Below are 14,425 nucleotides of genomic sequence, written 5' to 3'. Positions count from 1 at the left end.
TCCCTTTTCTCCACACCCTCTCCAGCATTTGTTGTTTGTAGATTTCCTGATGATGCCCATTCTAACTGGTGTGAGGTGATACCTCATTGTAGTTTTGATTTGCATTTCTCTAATAATTAGTGATCTTGAGGAGCTTTTCATGTGCTTCTTGGCCGTCTGCATGTCTTCTTTGGAGAAATGTCTATTTAGGTCTTCTGCCCATTTTTGGATTGGGTTGTTTGTTTCTTTAATATTGAGCTGCATGAGCTGTTTATATATTTTGGAGATTAATCCTTTGTCAGTTGATTTGTTTGCAAATATTTTCTCCCATTCTGAGGGTTGTCTTCTCGTATTGTTTATGGTTTCCTTTGCTGTGCAAAAGCTTTGACGTTTCATTAGGTCCCATTTGTTTATTTTGTTTTTCCATTACTCTAGGAGGTGGATCAAAAAAGATCTTGCTATGATTTATGTCAAAGAGTGTTCTTCCTATGTTTTCCTCTAAGAGTTTTATAGTGTCCGGTCTTACATTTAGGTCTCGAATCCATTTTGACTTTATTTTTGTGTATGGTGTTAGGGAGTGTTCTAATTTCATTCTTTTACATGTAGCTGTCCAGTTTTCCCAGCACCACTTATTGAAGAGACTGTCTTTTCTCCATTGTATATCTTTGCCTCCTTTGTCATAGATTAGTTGACCATATGTGTGTGGGTTTATCTCTGGGCTTTCTATCTTGTTCCATTGATCTATGTTTCTGTTTTTGTGCCAGTACCATATTTTCTTGATTACTGTAGCTTTGTAGTATAGTCTGAAGTCAGGGAATCTGATTCCTCAAGCTCCGTTTTTTTCCCTCATGACTGCTTTGGCTATTCAGGGTCTTTTGTGTCTTCATACAAATTTTAAGACTTTCTGTTCTAGTTCTGTAAAAAATGCACATTGGTAATTTGATAGGGATTGCACTGAATCTGTAGATTGCTTTGGGTAGTAGAGTCATTTTCACAATATTGATTCTTCCAATCCAAGAACATGGTCTATCTCTCCAGCTGTTGGTATCATCTTTGATTTCTTTCATCAGTGTCTTATAGTTTTCTGCATACAGGTCTTTTGTCTCCCTAGGTAGGTTTATTCCAAGGTATTTTATTCTTTTTGTTGCAGTGGTAAATGGGAGTGTTTCCTTAATTTCTCTTTCAGATTTTTCATCATTAGTGTATAGGAATGCAAGAGATTTCTGTGCATTAATTTTGTATCTGGCAACTTTACCAAATTCATTGATTAGCTCTAGTAGTTTTCTGGTGACATTCTTAGGATTCTCTATGTATAGTGTCATGTCATCTGCAGACAGTGACAGTTTTACTTCTTCTTTTCCAATTTGTATTCCTTTTATTTCTTTTTCTTCTCTGATTACCGTGGCTAGGACTTCCAAAACTATGTTGAATAATAGTAGTGAGAGGGGACATCCTTGTCTCATTTCTGATCTTAGAGGAAATGCTTTCAATTTTTCAGCATTGAGAATGATGTTTGCTGTGGGTTTGTCATATATGGCCTTTATTATGTTGAGGTAGGTTCCCTCTATGCCTACTTTCTGGAGAGTTTTTATCAGAAATGGGTGTTGAATTTTGTCAAAAGCTTTTTCTGCATCTATTGAGATAATCATATGGTTTTTATTCTTCAGTTTGCTAATATGATGTATCACATTGATTGATTTGCGTATATTGAAGAATCCTTGCATCCCTGGGATAAATCCCACTTGGTCGTGGTGTATGATCCTTTTAATGTGTTGTTGGATTCTGTTTGCTAGTATTTTGTTGAGGATTTTCGCATCCATATTCATCAGTGATATTGGTCTGTCATTTTCTTTTTTTTTGTAGTGCCTTTGTCTGGTTTTGTTATCAGGGTGATGGTGGCCTCATAGAATGAGTTTGGGAGTGTTCCTTCCTCTGCAATTTTTGGAAGAGTTTGAGAAGGATGGGTGTTAGCTCTTCTCTAAATGTTTGATAGAATTCACCTGTGAAGCCATCTGATCCTGGACTTTTATTTGTTGGAAGATTTGTAATCACAGTTTCAATTTCATTTCTTGTGATTGGTCTGTTCATATTTTCTGTTTCTTCCTGGTTCAGTCTTGGAAGGTTGTGCTTTTCTAAGAATTTGTCCATTTCTTCCAGGTTGTCCATTTTATTGGCATAGAGTTGCTTGTAGTAGTCTCTTAGTATTCTTTGTATTTCTGCGGTGTCTGTTCTAACTTCTCCTTTTTCATTTCTTATTTTATTGATTTGGGTCCTCTGCCTCTTTTTCTTGAAGAGTCTGGCTAATGGTTTATCAATTTTGTTTATCTTCTCAAAGAACCAGCTTTTAGTTTTATTGATCTTTGCTATTGTTTTCTTTGTTTCTATTTCATTTATTTCTGCTCTGATCTTTATGATTTCTTTCCTTCTGCTAACTTTGAGTTTTGTTTGTTCTTCTTTCTCTAGTTCGTTTAGGTGTAAGGTTAGATTGTTTACTTGAGATTTTTCTTGTTTCTTGAGGTAGGCTTGTATAGCTATAAACTTCCCTCTTAGAACTGCTTTTGCTGCATCCCATAGGTTTTGGTTCATCGTGTTTTCATTGTCATTTGTCTCTAGGTATTTTTTGATTTCCTCTTTGATTTCTTCAGTGATCTCTTGGTTATTTAGTAACGTATTGTTTAGCCTCCATGTGTTTGTGTTTTTTACGTTTTTTTCCCTGTAATTCATTTCTAATCTCATAGCGTTGTGGTCAGAAAAGATGCTTGATATGATTTCAATATTCTTTTTTTTTTTTTAATTAATTTATTTATTTATTTATTTATTTTTAGCTGTGTTGGGTCTTCGTTTCTGTGCGAGGGCTTTCTCTAGTTGCGGCGAGCGGGGGCACTCTTCATTGCGGTGCGTGGGCCTCTCTTGTTGTGGAGCACAGGCTCCAGATGCGCAGGCTCAGTAGTTGTGGCTCACGGGCCCAGTTGCTCCGCGGCACGTGGGATCCTCCCAGACCAGGGCTCGAACCCGTGTCCCCTGCATTGGCAGGCAGATTCTCAACCACTGCACCACCAGGGAAGCCCAATTCCAATATTCTTAAATTTACTGTGGCTTGATTTGTGACCCAAGATGTGATCTATCCTGGAGAATGTTCCGTGTGCACTTGAGAAGAAAGTGTGATCTGCTGTTTTTGGATGGAATATCCTATAAATATCAATTAAATCAATCTGGTCCATTGTGCCATTTAAAGCTTCTGTTTCCTTATTTATTTTCATTTTGGATGATATGTCCATTGGTGTAAATGAGGTGTTAAAGTCCCCCACTCTTATTGTGTTACTGTCTATCTGAGAGGCTTGATGGGAGGGACTGTTGGTGGGTAGAGCTGACTGTTGCTCTGGTGGGCAGAGCTCAGTAAAACTTTAATCCACTTGACTGTTGATGGGTGGGGCTGGGTTCCCTCCCTGTTGGTTGTTTGGCCTGAGGCAGCCCAACACTGGAGCCTACCTGGGCTCTTTGATGAGGCTAATAACAGACTCTGGGGGGACTCACGCCAAGGAGTACTTCCCAGAACTTCTGCTGCCAGTGTCCTTGTCCACACGGTGAAACAGAGCCACCCCCCGCCTCTGCAGGAGATCCTCTAACACTAGCAGGTAGGTCTGGTTCAGTCTCCCCTGGGGTCCCTGCTACTTCCCCTGGGTCCCAGTGCACACACTAGTTTGTGTGTGCCCTCCAAGAGTGGAGTCTCTGTTTCCCCCAGTCCTCTCGAAGTCCTGCAATCAATTCCCGCTAGTCTTCAAAGTCTGATTCTCTAGGAATTCCTCCTCCCGTTGCCAGACCCCCAGGTTGGGAAGCCTGACGTGGGGCTTAGAATCTTCACTCCAGTGGTTGGACCTCTGTGGTATAAGTGTTCACCAGTCTGTGAGTCACCCACCCACCAGTTATGGGATTTGATTTTACTGTGATTGCGCCCCTCCTACCATCTCTTTGTGGCTTCTCCTTTGTCTTTGGATGTGGGGTATCTTTTTTGGTGAGTTCCAGTGTCTTCCTGTCGTTGATTGTCCAGCAGCTAGTTGTGATTCTGGTGTTCTCGCAAGAGGGAGTGAGAGCACGTCCTTCTACTCCGCCACCTTGGTTCCTGGTCATCATAGGATTGTTTTGCCTGGTCTAGAATTTCTTATAATTGGAATCATATAGTAAGTTCTTCCTTTGTGTCTGGTTTCTTTCACTAAGCATGGTAATTTTGAGATTCACCCCTGTTCTTGAGTATTTCAGTACATAGTTTATTTTTTGTTATTGCTGATTTATATTCTGTTGTATGAATATACCATGATTTGGTTATACATTCTCCTACTGATGAATATCTGAGTTATTTCCATTTTTTGCTTTGATGAATAAAGCTACTACTGGGCATTCTTCAAGGATTTTTGTGGAAATATGTTGTCATTTCTCTTGTATAAGTACCTGAGAGGTAAATTGTTGGGTCATAGCTTCAGTGTATGTCTAGTTTCATGACAGAATCCCACATCTTTTCAAAGGGATTATATTGTGTTATACATCCACCAGCTGTATATGAAAGTTCTAGATGCCCCACACATCCTTCCCAACATTTGATGCTGTCATTCTTTTTCATTTTAGTAGGGGTGTCTCTTTGTGGTTTTAGTTTGCATTTCTCAGATGACTTATAATGCTGAGCACTTTTTCATTTGCTTATTGGGCATTTCTAGATCGTATTTTGTAATGTATCTGTAGAAGCCTTTTGCCCAGTTCTAATTGGGTCATTTTTCTTTTTATTATTGAGTTGCAATTATTTTTTTCAATATATTTGATACAAATCCTTTGTTAGATATGTGTGCTGCAAATATTTTCTCTCATTTGCCTGTCATTTTCTTGATTTGTTTTAATGAGAAGGTTTTGATTTTAATGAAGTCGAATTTATCAGTTTTTTCTTTTATGGCTCATACTTTCTGTGTACTCTCTTGGCCTTCCCCAAGGCTGTGAAGATATTCTCTTTTATTTTATTCTAATAGCTTTATTGTGATAGCCTTCATGGTCAAGCCTATCTTGCATCTTGAATTGATTTTTGTTATGGTATAATGTAAGGCACAAGGTTCTTATTTCCCTTATGGATATCTAGTTTTTTCAGTACCACTTGTCGAAGAAATTGTCCTTTCTTGATAGAATTTTTTGGCACCTTTGTTGTAAATCACTTCACTGAATACGTATGAGTCTGTGACTGGACTCTGTTTTCTGTTCCATTCATTTATATGTCTAACCTTTGGCTTAATTACAGAAGCTTTATAGTAAGTCTTGAAGTTAGTAGTGTAAGTCTTCCAACTTTATTCTTATTTTGCTAAGTGTTTTGGTTATTCTTGGCCCTTTAACTTTCCAAATAAATTTTAAAATCACATAACTATGGAAAATAAACCTGCTAGGAGTTTGGTTGGGATGACATTCAGCCTGTAGAACAATTTGGATGAATTGTCATCTTAATAATTGAGTTTTCTGATTCACAAACAAGATATAACTCTCCACTGATTTAGATCCTCTTTAATTTCTCTCATCAGTATTTTATTGTTTTCAGTGTCTTTTCTTAAATTTATCCTTAAGTTTGTAATAGTCTTTAATCCTATTTTAAACGGTATTGTTTTCTTGTCTGATTGCTCACTATTAGTATATAAAAACACAATTGATTTTTCATATCCAACTTGTATCACACAAAATTAATAATAAAAGCTATAATTCAAGAAACTTCCCTGATATAAAATTTAAAAGTATATGTAAAAGTACATACTGAAAGAGTTATCAAACCAGAATGACTTTTCTAGTAATATTATTAGACTTTAAAGAAAAGCAAATAAAATAATTTGACCAGATAAGCAAAAAGAGCAAGTTATTTATAAGTAATTTATGACAAATAAAATTAGACGGTCATCCAACTTTTCATCAGCAACACTTTGTCATAGAAAATAGAGGATGGAGTCACACGTTTTAAATAGTCAAGGGAAAAAGGTGAGCCAGTAATTTTATATCCAGGAAAACTGGCTTTCAAATATAAAGGGTATACTGTTGTCAACTTAAGCAACACTATCCCATGAGTTCTTCCTGAGGAGTCTAGAAATGACTGCATGTTCATTGACATTAAGATTGTGGTCCTTATGAGTTACTTATAGAGCCAAGATTAAATGACAGTTGAGTAGAAGTATAGTATGTAGCAGCTATATACTTCAACAATGTAAGTATAGTACAACTACAAAAATGGAGGGATGAGGGGAAGAGCTTATAAAAAGAGAAGTTTAACTCTTTTTAATAATCATACCAGTGGTACTATTGGTATTGTTATTTTGAAACTATTATATGTGTAATATAAAGCACGTTGTAACCATGTGATATGTAGTTCCAGCATTTTCTGTGTCTTGAGAAACAGGATTCTTAATGTGGAGGAAAGGAGATACATATATAATATAGACGTGCTTGTGATGAAGAGGGAACACATGGAGACCTTCTGGGGTATCCCACAAAAGTCGAGTTCTTGACCTCAGTAATAGTTACAAATATGTTTGCTTTATACCAGTTCTTAAATCCATAGATTTGTTTTGTATGAATTTCTGTATCTTTCTTTCATTTTATAAATAGTTAAACAAACAAAAAAGTTGTAATAGGATTTTCCTCACCAAAAATTTTAATATTAGGCAAACTTACATTACATAAACCTAATAGAAGTTTGCCAATAACTTTTACTAAATGTGTTACTTTGGTGGCGGAGCTGTAGGTGGATAACTCAGTGTGTCCCACCACATCAGACTTACACCCTGGCGTTAAGTAAATCATGCATATCTGTGCCCATTTGCGTGTGTCCCTCTCTCTGACTGAGTGCCTCACACCACTTGCACATCTCTTCCCTGCTCCTGGAATAAGCTCCTTCAAATCCCAGTTCATGTGGCACTGCCTTCATGATTCTTCCTCAAAACCCTTAAGCTGAATTGACTCTTACCCTTTGTACATGCAGTATCTTTGTTTTCCCAATGAATTGTTATTACTTGTTTATATCTCCTTGATAATGAACCAGGGACTGGTAATTGTTCCTTTTCTCTTTCTGGTATACAGTACAATATCAGTAACTATGAGTGAATAAATCAATTAGCCAAAATTAGCAGAAAGAAAAACATGACACTCAAGGAGCTTGTAGGCTAGTTATGGAAGCAGAATATCCAGAAATGCATCAATAAAAGACTTTTATTTTGGTTTTTTTTTTTTTACAAAGTAGCGTATAACAATTGTAGATTAATAGAGAATTTACTGGATACATAAGTAGGAGAGGAGGAGGAGAATTATTGAGGTCTATGAGGAGCTGTAAATGAGTGAGTTTAGCCTTCATTCTAGAGAGAACTAGAATCAAATAGTTGATTGGTAGAGAATGGGTACTCTAAGCCAAAGCAATTGATTTGGAAGGGACCAAATAAATGTTCAATGAATAGTAATTTGAAGAAAATTGTTATCATAACTGAGTTGATAATGGAGTCATAAGAAATCAGGTTTGGAAGACAAAGGATGCCCGCTGGTACCTGTTTAGTGTTTTGTTTTGTTTTGTTCTGTTTCAATTTTGATTCACTACAACAGTTAGTAAGTAGTTGTAAGGGACTTTTAATATTTAAAAAAAAAATTTAAGTATCCTAAATATATATGATATAAAAATTCAAACAGTATACCTTCAATTCCACTCTCCAGAGGCAACCATTTTTGTGAATTTTTTGTGTATCCTTTCAGACATTTCCTATGCATATACAAAGATATGTACATATACATACAAATATTCACTAATATCTAGACCCATATGTATATCTTATTTCTTTTTAATATAGGAATAGCATGACCCTATTTTTAAATTGCACAATATTTAATTTCCCCTATAATGCACATATAGGCTGTATCTTATTTTTCACCATTATGATAACATGTAGTGTGTTTTTCTTTTTGATCATATCTGGGATCCTTTAGTTATAATAAAGAAATTTATTCCATTTTCATTTATTGTCATAACAGATAAATCTTATCATATTTTGTTACTCTCTTTTTTACTGCTTCCTCTGTTTTCTATTTTTTACTCTATGGTTGTGGTTTTGTTTTGTGTATTTCTCTTCTGCTGATAATTTGTTGTTTTACTGGGTTTTATGTAATTGTATTTCATATACTATGACCCGTTTCCTGATTTATCAACTTTAAGCAGTAACTACGGATGCCTGCTTTAAAAGGTGAGGAATGCTTTCTCCTAAATCACCTCCTTGTTAGCTTCTGATTTTCATAGTGATATTTTTATATTGTCAGAGTTTATAATATTTACACTTTTCTGTAATTATTCTTCCTACAAATGTTTAGCCTTCATTTTATATTTAAATGAATGTTTTGCTCAGCTCCACACCTGTCATTCCCCAGCTTTGCTGGGCTGAATTCTTCGTTTAGATTCAATTCTTGGTTGGCTGCTATTTATTATTAAGTAGTTTTGCAAGATGGGTCAACAAGCATTATATTCTCTTGAGTTTGTAACTGTTTGAAAATGTTTTTCTTTTGTCTTTATTTATATTTGAGGCCAGCCTGAATTTGCCTGGATTTTTAGATGACTTGATTTTTCTCTTGACACAATACTTAATGCTTACTACATGCAATAACCCCTAATATTTTCTCTTTTATTATATTTAATTTTCTAAACACTTGTTATTACCCATTAAGTTAATTCCATGTTCTTATGGTGTTTAATTTTATTTTTTAGAGATCTGTACTAAAATATAGTATTAGATGACAGGGCATAGTGATCTAAGGTCACCAGCCACTTGAATTCCATGTGTTCTCTCAAAATATCTTCTTGCCTGGTCTGCTGGGTGCACTGCCCTGAGGGCTTGTTTTCTATGGCCTTCCATTTTAGGAGAGCACATCACCCTAACAAGAGATCAGCCTGCTTAGTGAAGCCTCTTAAATGACTTAAGGTTTTATTTTGCTGGGTTCGTGTTTATCTCTGCTCTGCTCATCCTGCCCTGTCAGCTACAAAGCAGGTTCATGCTTCTTTTCTCTTCTCCTCATTTACCTCCATGAAGTTTCTTCAGGGTAGAAGGAAATTTCTCTCTCAGTGGAAATCTGTCTCTTCTAGCCCTGCCTCTCCTCCCTTCTGAGGTTGGAACCTCACAAAGATTTACCCTACAATCCCAATGTCCTACCCCTGTCTTCAAACTCTCTTTTTCCAAGTAAAAGTTTGTTGTCTGTAGTCCTCTGAACTCTTTCTCTTACTTTCAGTAAAATGCCTACCCTGCTAGAGACAAAGGTATATATCAACTCTTGATATACTATCCCTTTTGGATTGAGTTCGAATTTCATTGCATGTTTTAAGATTGTGGCTGTATTCTAATTATATTGTAGATGGAATTTTCTTCCCAATTTCTCAATTGTTCATTCATTTAGAGTTCAGGGAACAAAGTAGAATAACCATACTCTTCTTACTCTATCATTTATCACAATCTTCTGTTAGAGATCCTTGATCCGACAGAGATATGATATAAATGCTCTTTTGAGAAAGATTATTCTAATCACCTTTTAAGGTATAGATTAAAGTGGGATATGATGACATGTCCAAAAAATCTTAGAATAATCTAGCCAGCACAGTCTAATAGAACCTGCTGCAGTGATGGAATTAGTCTATATTTGCACTGTCCAATGTAGTAGTCCCTAGCTCATGTAGCTGTTGAGTACTTGAAATGTGGTTTGTGAAACTGAGAAACTGAATTTTAAAATTTTTTACATTGTAATTAATTCCAATTTAAATTTATATAGCATCATATGGTTAATGGCCACCATATTGGACAGTGCAGATCTAGGCAATATAAAGCCTGAACACTAAACTGTGGCTAAAGAAATGGAAATAAAAGAGGCTATCCAAGAGGTATAATGGAAAAAAGAAATAACAATGTTTTTGTAGGGGAAGAGAGAGGGAGGAGATTTAAACAATTCAAAGGCAAGTGTGCTGGAGAGAATGAGGAAGCTGGTGGTACCATCCAGTCAAAAGGGGATATTATCCAGGGCTATTTTGAAAAATAGATATTTTAACAGGTTGAGTTCCCAGTGGTAAAGAGACATCCACGTGGAAATGACTATATAAACAATTAGAATTCTCACACTGAATTGGAACAGAGGGAGGTCAGAACAACCAAAAAAAAATCTATTTCCTTGACATTTCTCTCTTGAGAGAGTCTTCTCTGCTTCCATACACCCCTTTTCAGAGATTGCCTTGTCCTCCCCCACGCGGAGAGATCCTGATATATGGCATAATAATGACGGTTCACAGAAATTACTATTTCACCTACTGAGTGATTAATATGAAATTAGTTACTGAAACGCTCAGTGGCACAGAGAGGAGAAATTTGGTTTTGTTTTAGAAAGGAAAAATACAAGGTAAAATATTGCTTTGCATATATGGAGTAACTTTTCATCTGAGAATCTTTACATACTCAGCAAGCTTAATTAATGAGAAAACCTCTAAAAAAGAGAAATGATGAAATAAGGAACACAGATTCTAGTGTTCTATTTCTGTGATTTTTAAAAGTCAAGCTTGGTGATTTCCTCTTTCATTAATGCACAAGTGTAGCCCCGTGTGGCAGCCATGAGATGTTCATCTTTCTGCTGAGTGATTTCTCTAGAAGGCATCCCACTTAGGAGGAATAGTAACCACACAAAATCCCGCCCCCTAACTTTATTGATGTCCTGTGCTCTATTTGCAATGGAAATCCATCCATATCATCACAGTGCAGCAAACATCCTCCAATAATCCAGTCGGCACCCTCCCTGGAACGATTGTTTTGTTGCAGAATGGAGCAGGTTATCTTCTTCATCAAAAATTATTCAAAACAAACATCCATGAATCTGGAACTAACATGCATTGAAAGAGGACAGGCAGGGCCTCTTAACGGGTACCCTACTGTGTAATCTTCCTTTCATCTTCATTCAAAATCCCTTGGAGATTCAAGCTCCCCTTTGCACAGAATATAAATTCTTCTCATTACTTATGTGTAGGGTACATGATTTGACCTAGTCAAAAGAGATATGCAATAATGTATCCTGGCATTTATTTTCATCTGTTGTGACTTGAAGATCCTGTTTTTTTGGTCCTATACCTTCTTCTTCTTCTTTTTATTTTTCCTTCCTCCTCTTTACTCAAAGGGGAAAAAAAGCCATTCTGCCAAAAGGGATAAGACCTTGAAAAATCATGGCTTTTAAAGATTTTTACAAAGAGTTTGATGTTCTGTAAAATAAAACTAGCTGCCATGTGCAAAAATAGCTGTTTTTATTTGAAGAGGAAAAGATACTGAGAGAATTCAGTTTCTGTTTTTTCACTCATCCAGGCCTTCGATATACATTTCCAGGCATATATAGATCTTTCACTTCTAGCCCACGGTCCTCTCATATTCTCTGAGCCTAGTTCTTCAGATTTATCCCCATCCTTTCTTGAGTCTTTCTTTCACCACCTGAGCCAGCATCGTCTTATTTTTCTCCTCCTGTACACAATGTACCTTGTTTGCCCGATGATGTGAAGTTACATTCTTTCCTCATTAGTGGAGAACACCTCCTGACACCATCGAATCACCATCATCCAATAAGATGCCACAGTGACCTTTCCATTTTAACATGTAACTGGGAATTTAGGAGATCTGGCCTAACACTTTCCAGACTAAATGAAAAATTCTCAAATTCAGTTGGATTTGGAATCCACCTAAGTATATTTTTCTGCTCTCATTCCCAGTAGTCTACACAGTAAGTACGCTGATTAGCAGTAGCATTTTGTAATATCACTAAAGGCTTTAGAGCTGTGGAGTTCTGCCAGTAATGGTGTTTAATTCACTTATATGCGCCAATTCGTCTCTGTCAGGAGCCTATTAATTTCTTCACTATTTTACTCTGTCCATAGCCCCTGTATAATGAAACACAATGATCCCCATTTGTGTAACCAAAAAACTTAGAGTCCCTCATAAATTATCTCTGATCCCACTGCTTTTAGTGACCAGAAAGCCTCTGTATTTCTTTTTCATATTTAAATCAATTTTTGCAAGCTCTTTTATTTAGAAGAATACACTAGAACTCAAAGTCACCAAATGATAAAATCACAGACAAAGTATAAGATTCTGATGGGCTTTTTAACATGCATCCCTGTCCCAAGTCAGACTTCTTTAATATTACACCAAAGATGGCCTGTTCCCATGAGCACAGCCCATTTATAGGGAGGAAATGTTACTGAAAACCAGCCTCTGACTCTGCAATCAGCCCAGTCATCAGTGGGCAGGATGTTAAAATACCTATAGCATTGCTATAAAAGTAAAGACCCTGTAACAAATAAAGGTCAGAGATATAAAATTAATCCTGTGGAATCTGCTATTGGCATTTCTGCATGGTGTGATCTTGAGTATCCAGGGAAGTGACAGTTAAGTGACTGACTAGGAGGAATTAACATAGATTCAGGAGAGTCTCTCATTGTATCAGCATATAAACTCACATACATCTTGTTCTGCATTTTTCAGGATTGGGGCAAAACATCAGGAGCTAAGGGAAAAGCAAGCAAGAGGTCTTATTGATTATGCTGCTGGTGCAATTGGATCACTGCATGATATGGACGATGATGAAATGGACCCCAACTATGCCAGAGTAAACCACTTCCGGGAACCATCTGCATCAGCAAATGTCTATAGGTCTCCATCTCCCCCTCGGACTGGACCACTGGGGTACCCTCGGGATGGCCGTCCACTGTCTCCAGAGAGAGACCACTTAGAGGGTCTCTATGCCAAGGTCATCAAGCCATACCATCCACCAGTGCCAGCTGACAGGTAATATAACTTATTGAAAGATGAATGTAGTTTTAATTCAGTAAGTTTCAAATCATCTCTACTGCTGAAGCAGATAAAACTATATCCTTCAATCTATTAAAACTGAAATGACATAGTACCCTTGACAAGTGCTATGCTTTGACCTACCTGTAAGGTATCAGCCATCAAAAATAAAACAATTGACAGTTCTAAGGTGGCATGATTGAATAGTAGTAGTTGAGTTCATGAGGCAACAGGGAGCAATTTTTGAAGGAATATTGTAACAGAGAACTAGTGATAAAACTCTGAAGGAATATTGTCCTTTCTCCTAAGAGCCCTACTATATAAGACTTATTCAAGAAGATGGCATAACACTTGGAGGTGAAGAGTCAGAGAAGAGAGTGGTGACTTCTAAGTGGGTGTGATTATAGATAGCCTCAGAATTGCAGAAGACTTTGCAAAGATTGGGATTTTCTACTGAAGGCATATGTGATCCTGCATAGATATTCATGGGTGATCAGAGGTAGAAAGGAGATAATCTTGGCAATAGGAGTTTGATGAAGTAGAGAAAGATAAGAGGTGACAAGGCCAAGGATCTTTAGGTTTCGAGGCTGAGGAAAGAGATAATAGGACCATCTGTCAGTACAATTGAAGTAGGTAGGGAAGAAGATGATTCCAACCCCACCTCCTGCCAAAAGCAAAATGCCTTATCCCTTGAAAGGCTGGTATAAGAGAGTGTTAGTCAATATATATTGTTAGGTGACCCTTGGAATTACACACAGAAGGAATGAGTTGACTGACCTTGGTTTAATCTGCTGTAATTTGAAGTCTGGAGGGAGGAGGTGAGGGGGGAAGGGTGGCAGGCACAAAGGGCTCTCATTCCAGATGAAAAAAAGACTTGTTTTCCAGATTCCTTTTGGTCCTGACAACCACCCACTCCCAATTAGTAACCAGCGTTTGTGTGATAGCGTGATATATCGTACATGTTTACCGTTTACATTTCCCCAGCTGGGTGATATTATGCACTTTCAATTAGGTTGGGGAGAGGAAGGAAAATAATGGTGTTTTTATGCAGACTGTGAAGTGCAGCTTCACAAGACTGATTACCTTTCAGAGCCTTTCCAATAACCAAGTGGGAAGGAAGGAGCAATTTTTAATCCTTACTGTCAAGCCTCCAGGTTGATAGTATTAAAGAAAGATGGTCAAGTTTTTCTTTGGGATAAAATGAAAATATAAATTCCTGTGACTGTGTGAGACAGCCATAACAAAACTGTTAATTCAAAGGACTGATTAAAAGCTGGCCTTTTTCTCCCAAGCCTTTATAAAGGGTTGAATTTTTATCACGTAAATAATGATACCAGGCATGAGTCTCTTCTGGCCCAGATGACAGCCGAACTTCCCTTCTCTAAATCTGATAGGTCTTCATAGTAAACCCCTTGGCAAGTGCCCTCTGCTAGAATTCCAGTGCAGAACTGTTTCTAGGAACCTCCAAAGCCAATATTTCCGATTCTAATTCCATGAAAATAAATAATAAGCATTCTGTTTAAAAATGTCCACTACTCAAATGCATGTGGAGAATTCTGTGTTAAGCCTCACTGGTTTTCTTACTTCTTTCTTCTTATCCCCCA

At 37.0% G+C, this 14,425-nt stretch overlaps 1 protein-coding gene across 4 annotated transcripts in view; it reads left to right on the top strand.

Annotated features, from left to right (window-relative positions):
• PARD3B (par-3 family cell polarity regulator beta) overlaps positions 1-14,425 on the top strand; it is a 1,041,870-nt gene that overhangs the window by 834,383 nt on the left and 193,062 nt on the right. For all 4 annotated transcript variants that reach the window (XR_011074130.1, XM_068544614.1, XM_068544613.1 and 1 more), the window contains one exon: positions 12,516-12,818. Coding sequence is in view for 3 of the 4 variants with exons in the window: in XM_068544614.1 (XP_068400715.1) it covers positions 12,516-12,818 (303 nt within the window). In the remaining variant the exon portion in view is untranslated. The remainder of the gene's footprint in view (positions 1-12,515; positions 12,819-14,425) is intronic.

Source organism: Eschrichtius robustus, chromosome 5 (assembly GCF_028021215.1).
Source record: "Eschrichtius robustus isolate mEscRob2 chromosome 5, mEscRob2.pri, whole genome shotgun sequence".
In the NCBI taxonomy this organism is placed as follows: Eukaryota; Metazoa; Chordata; class Mammalia; order Artiodactyla; family Eschrichtiidae; genus Eschrichtius; species Eschrichtius robustus.
Note: the sequence above shows the minus strand (reverse complement) of the source record. Positions and strands in the feature narration are given on the sequence as shown.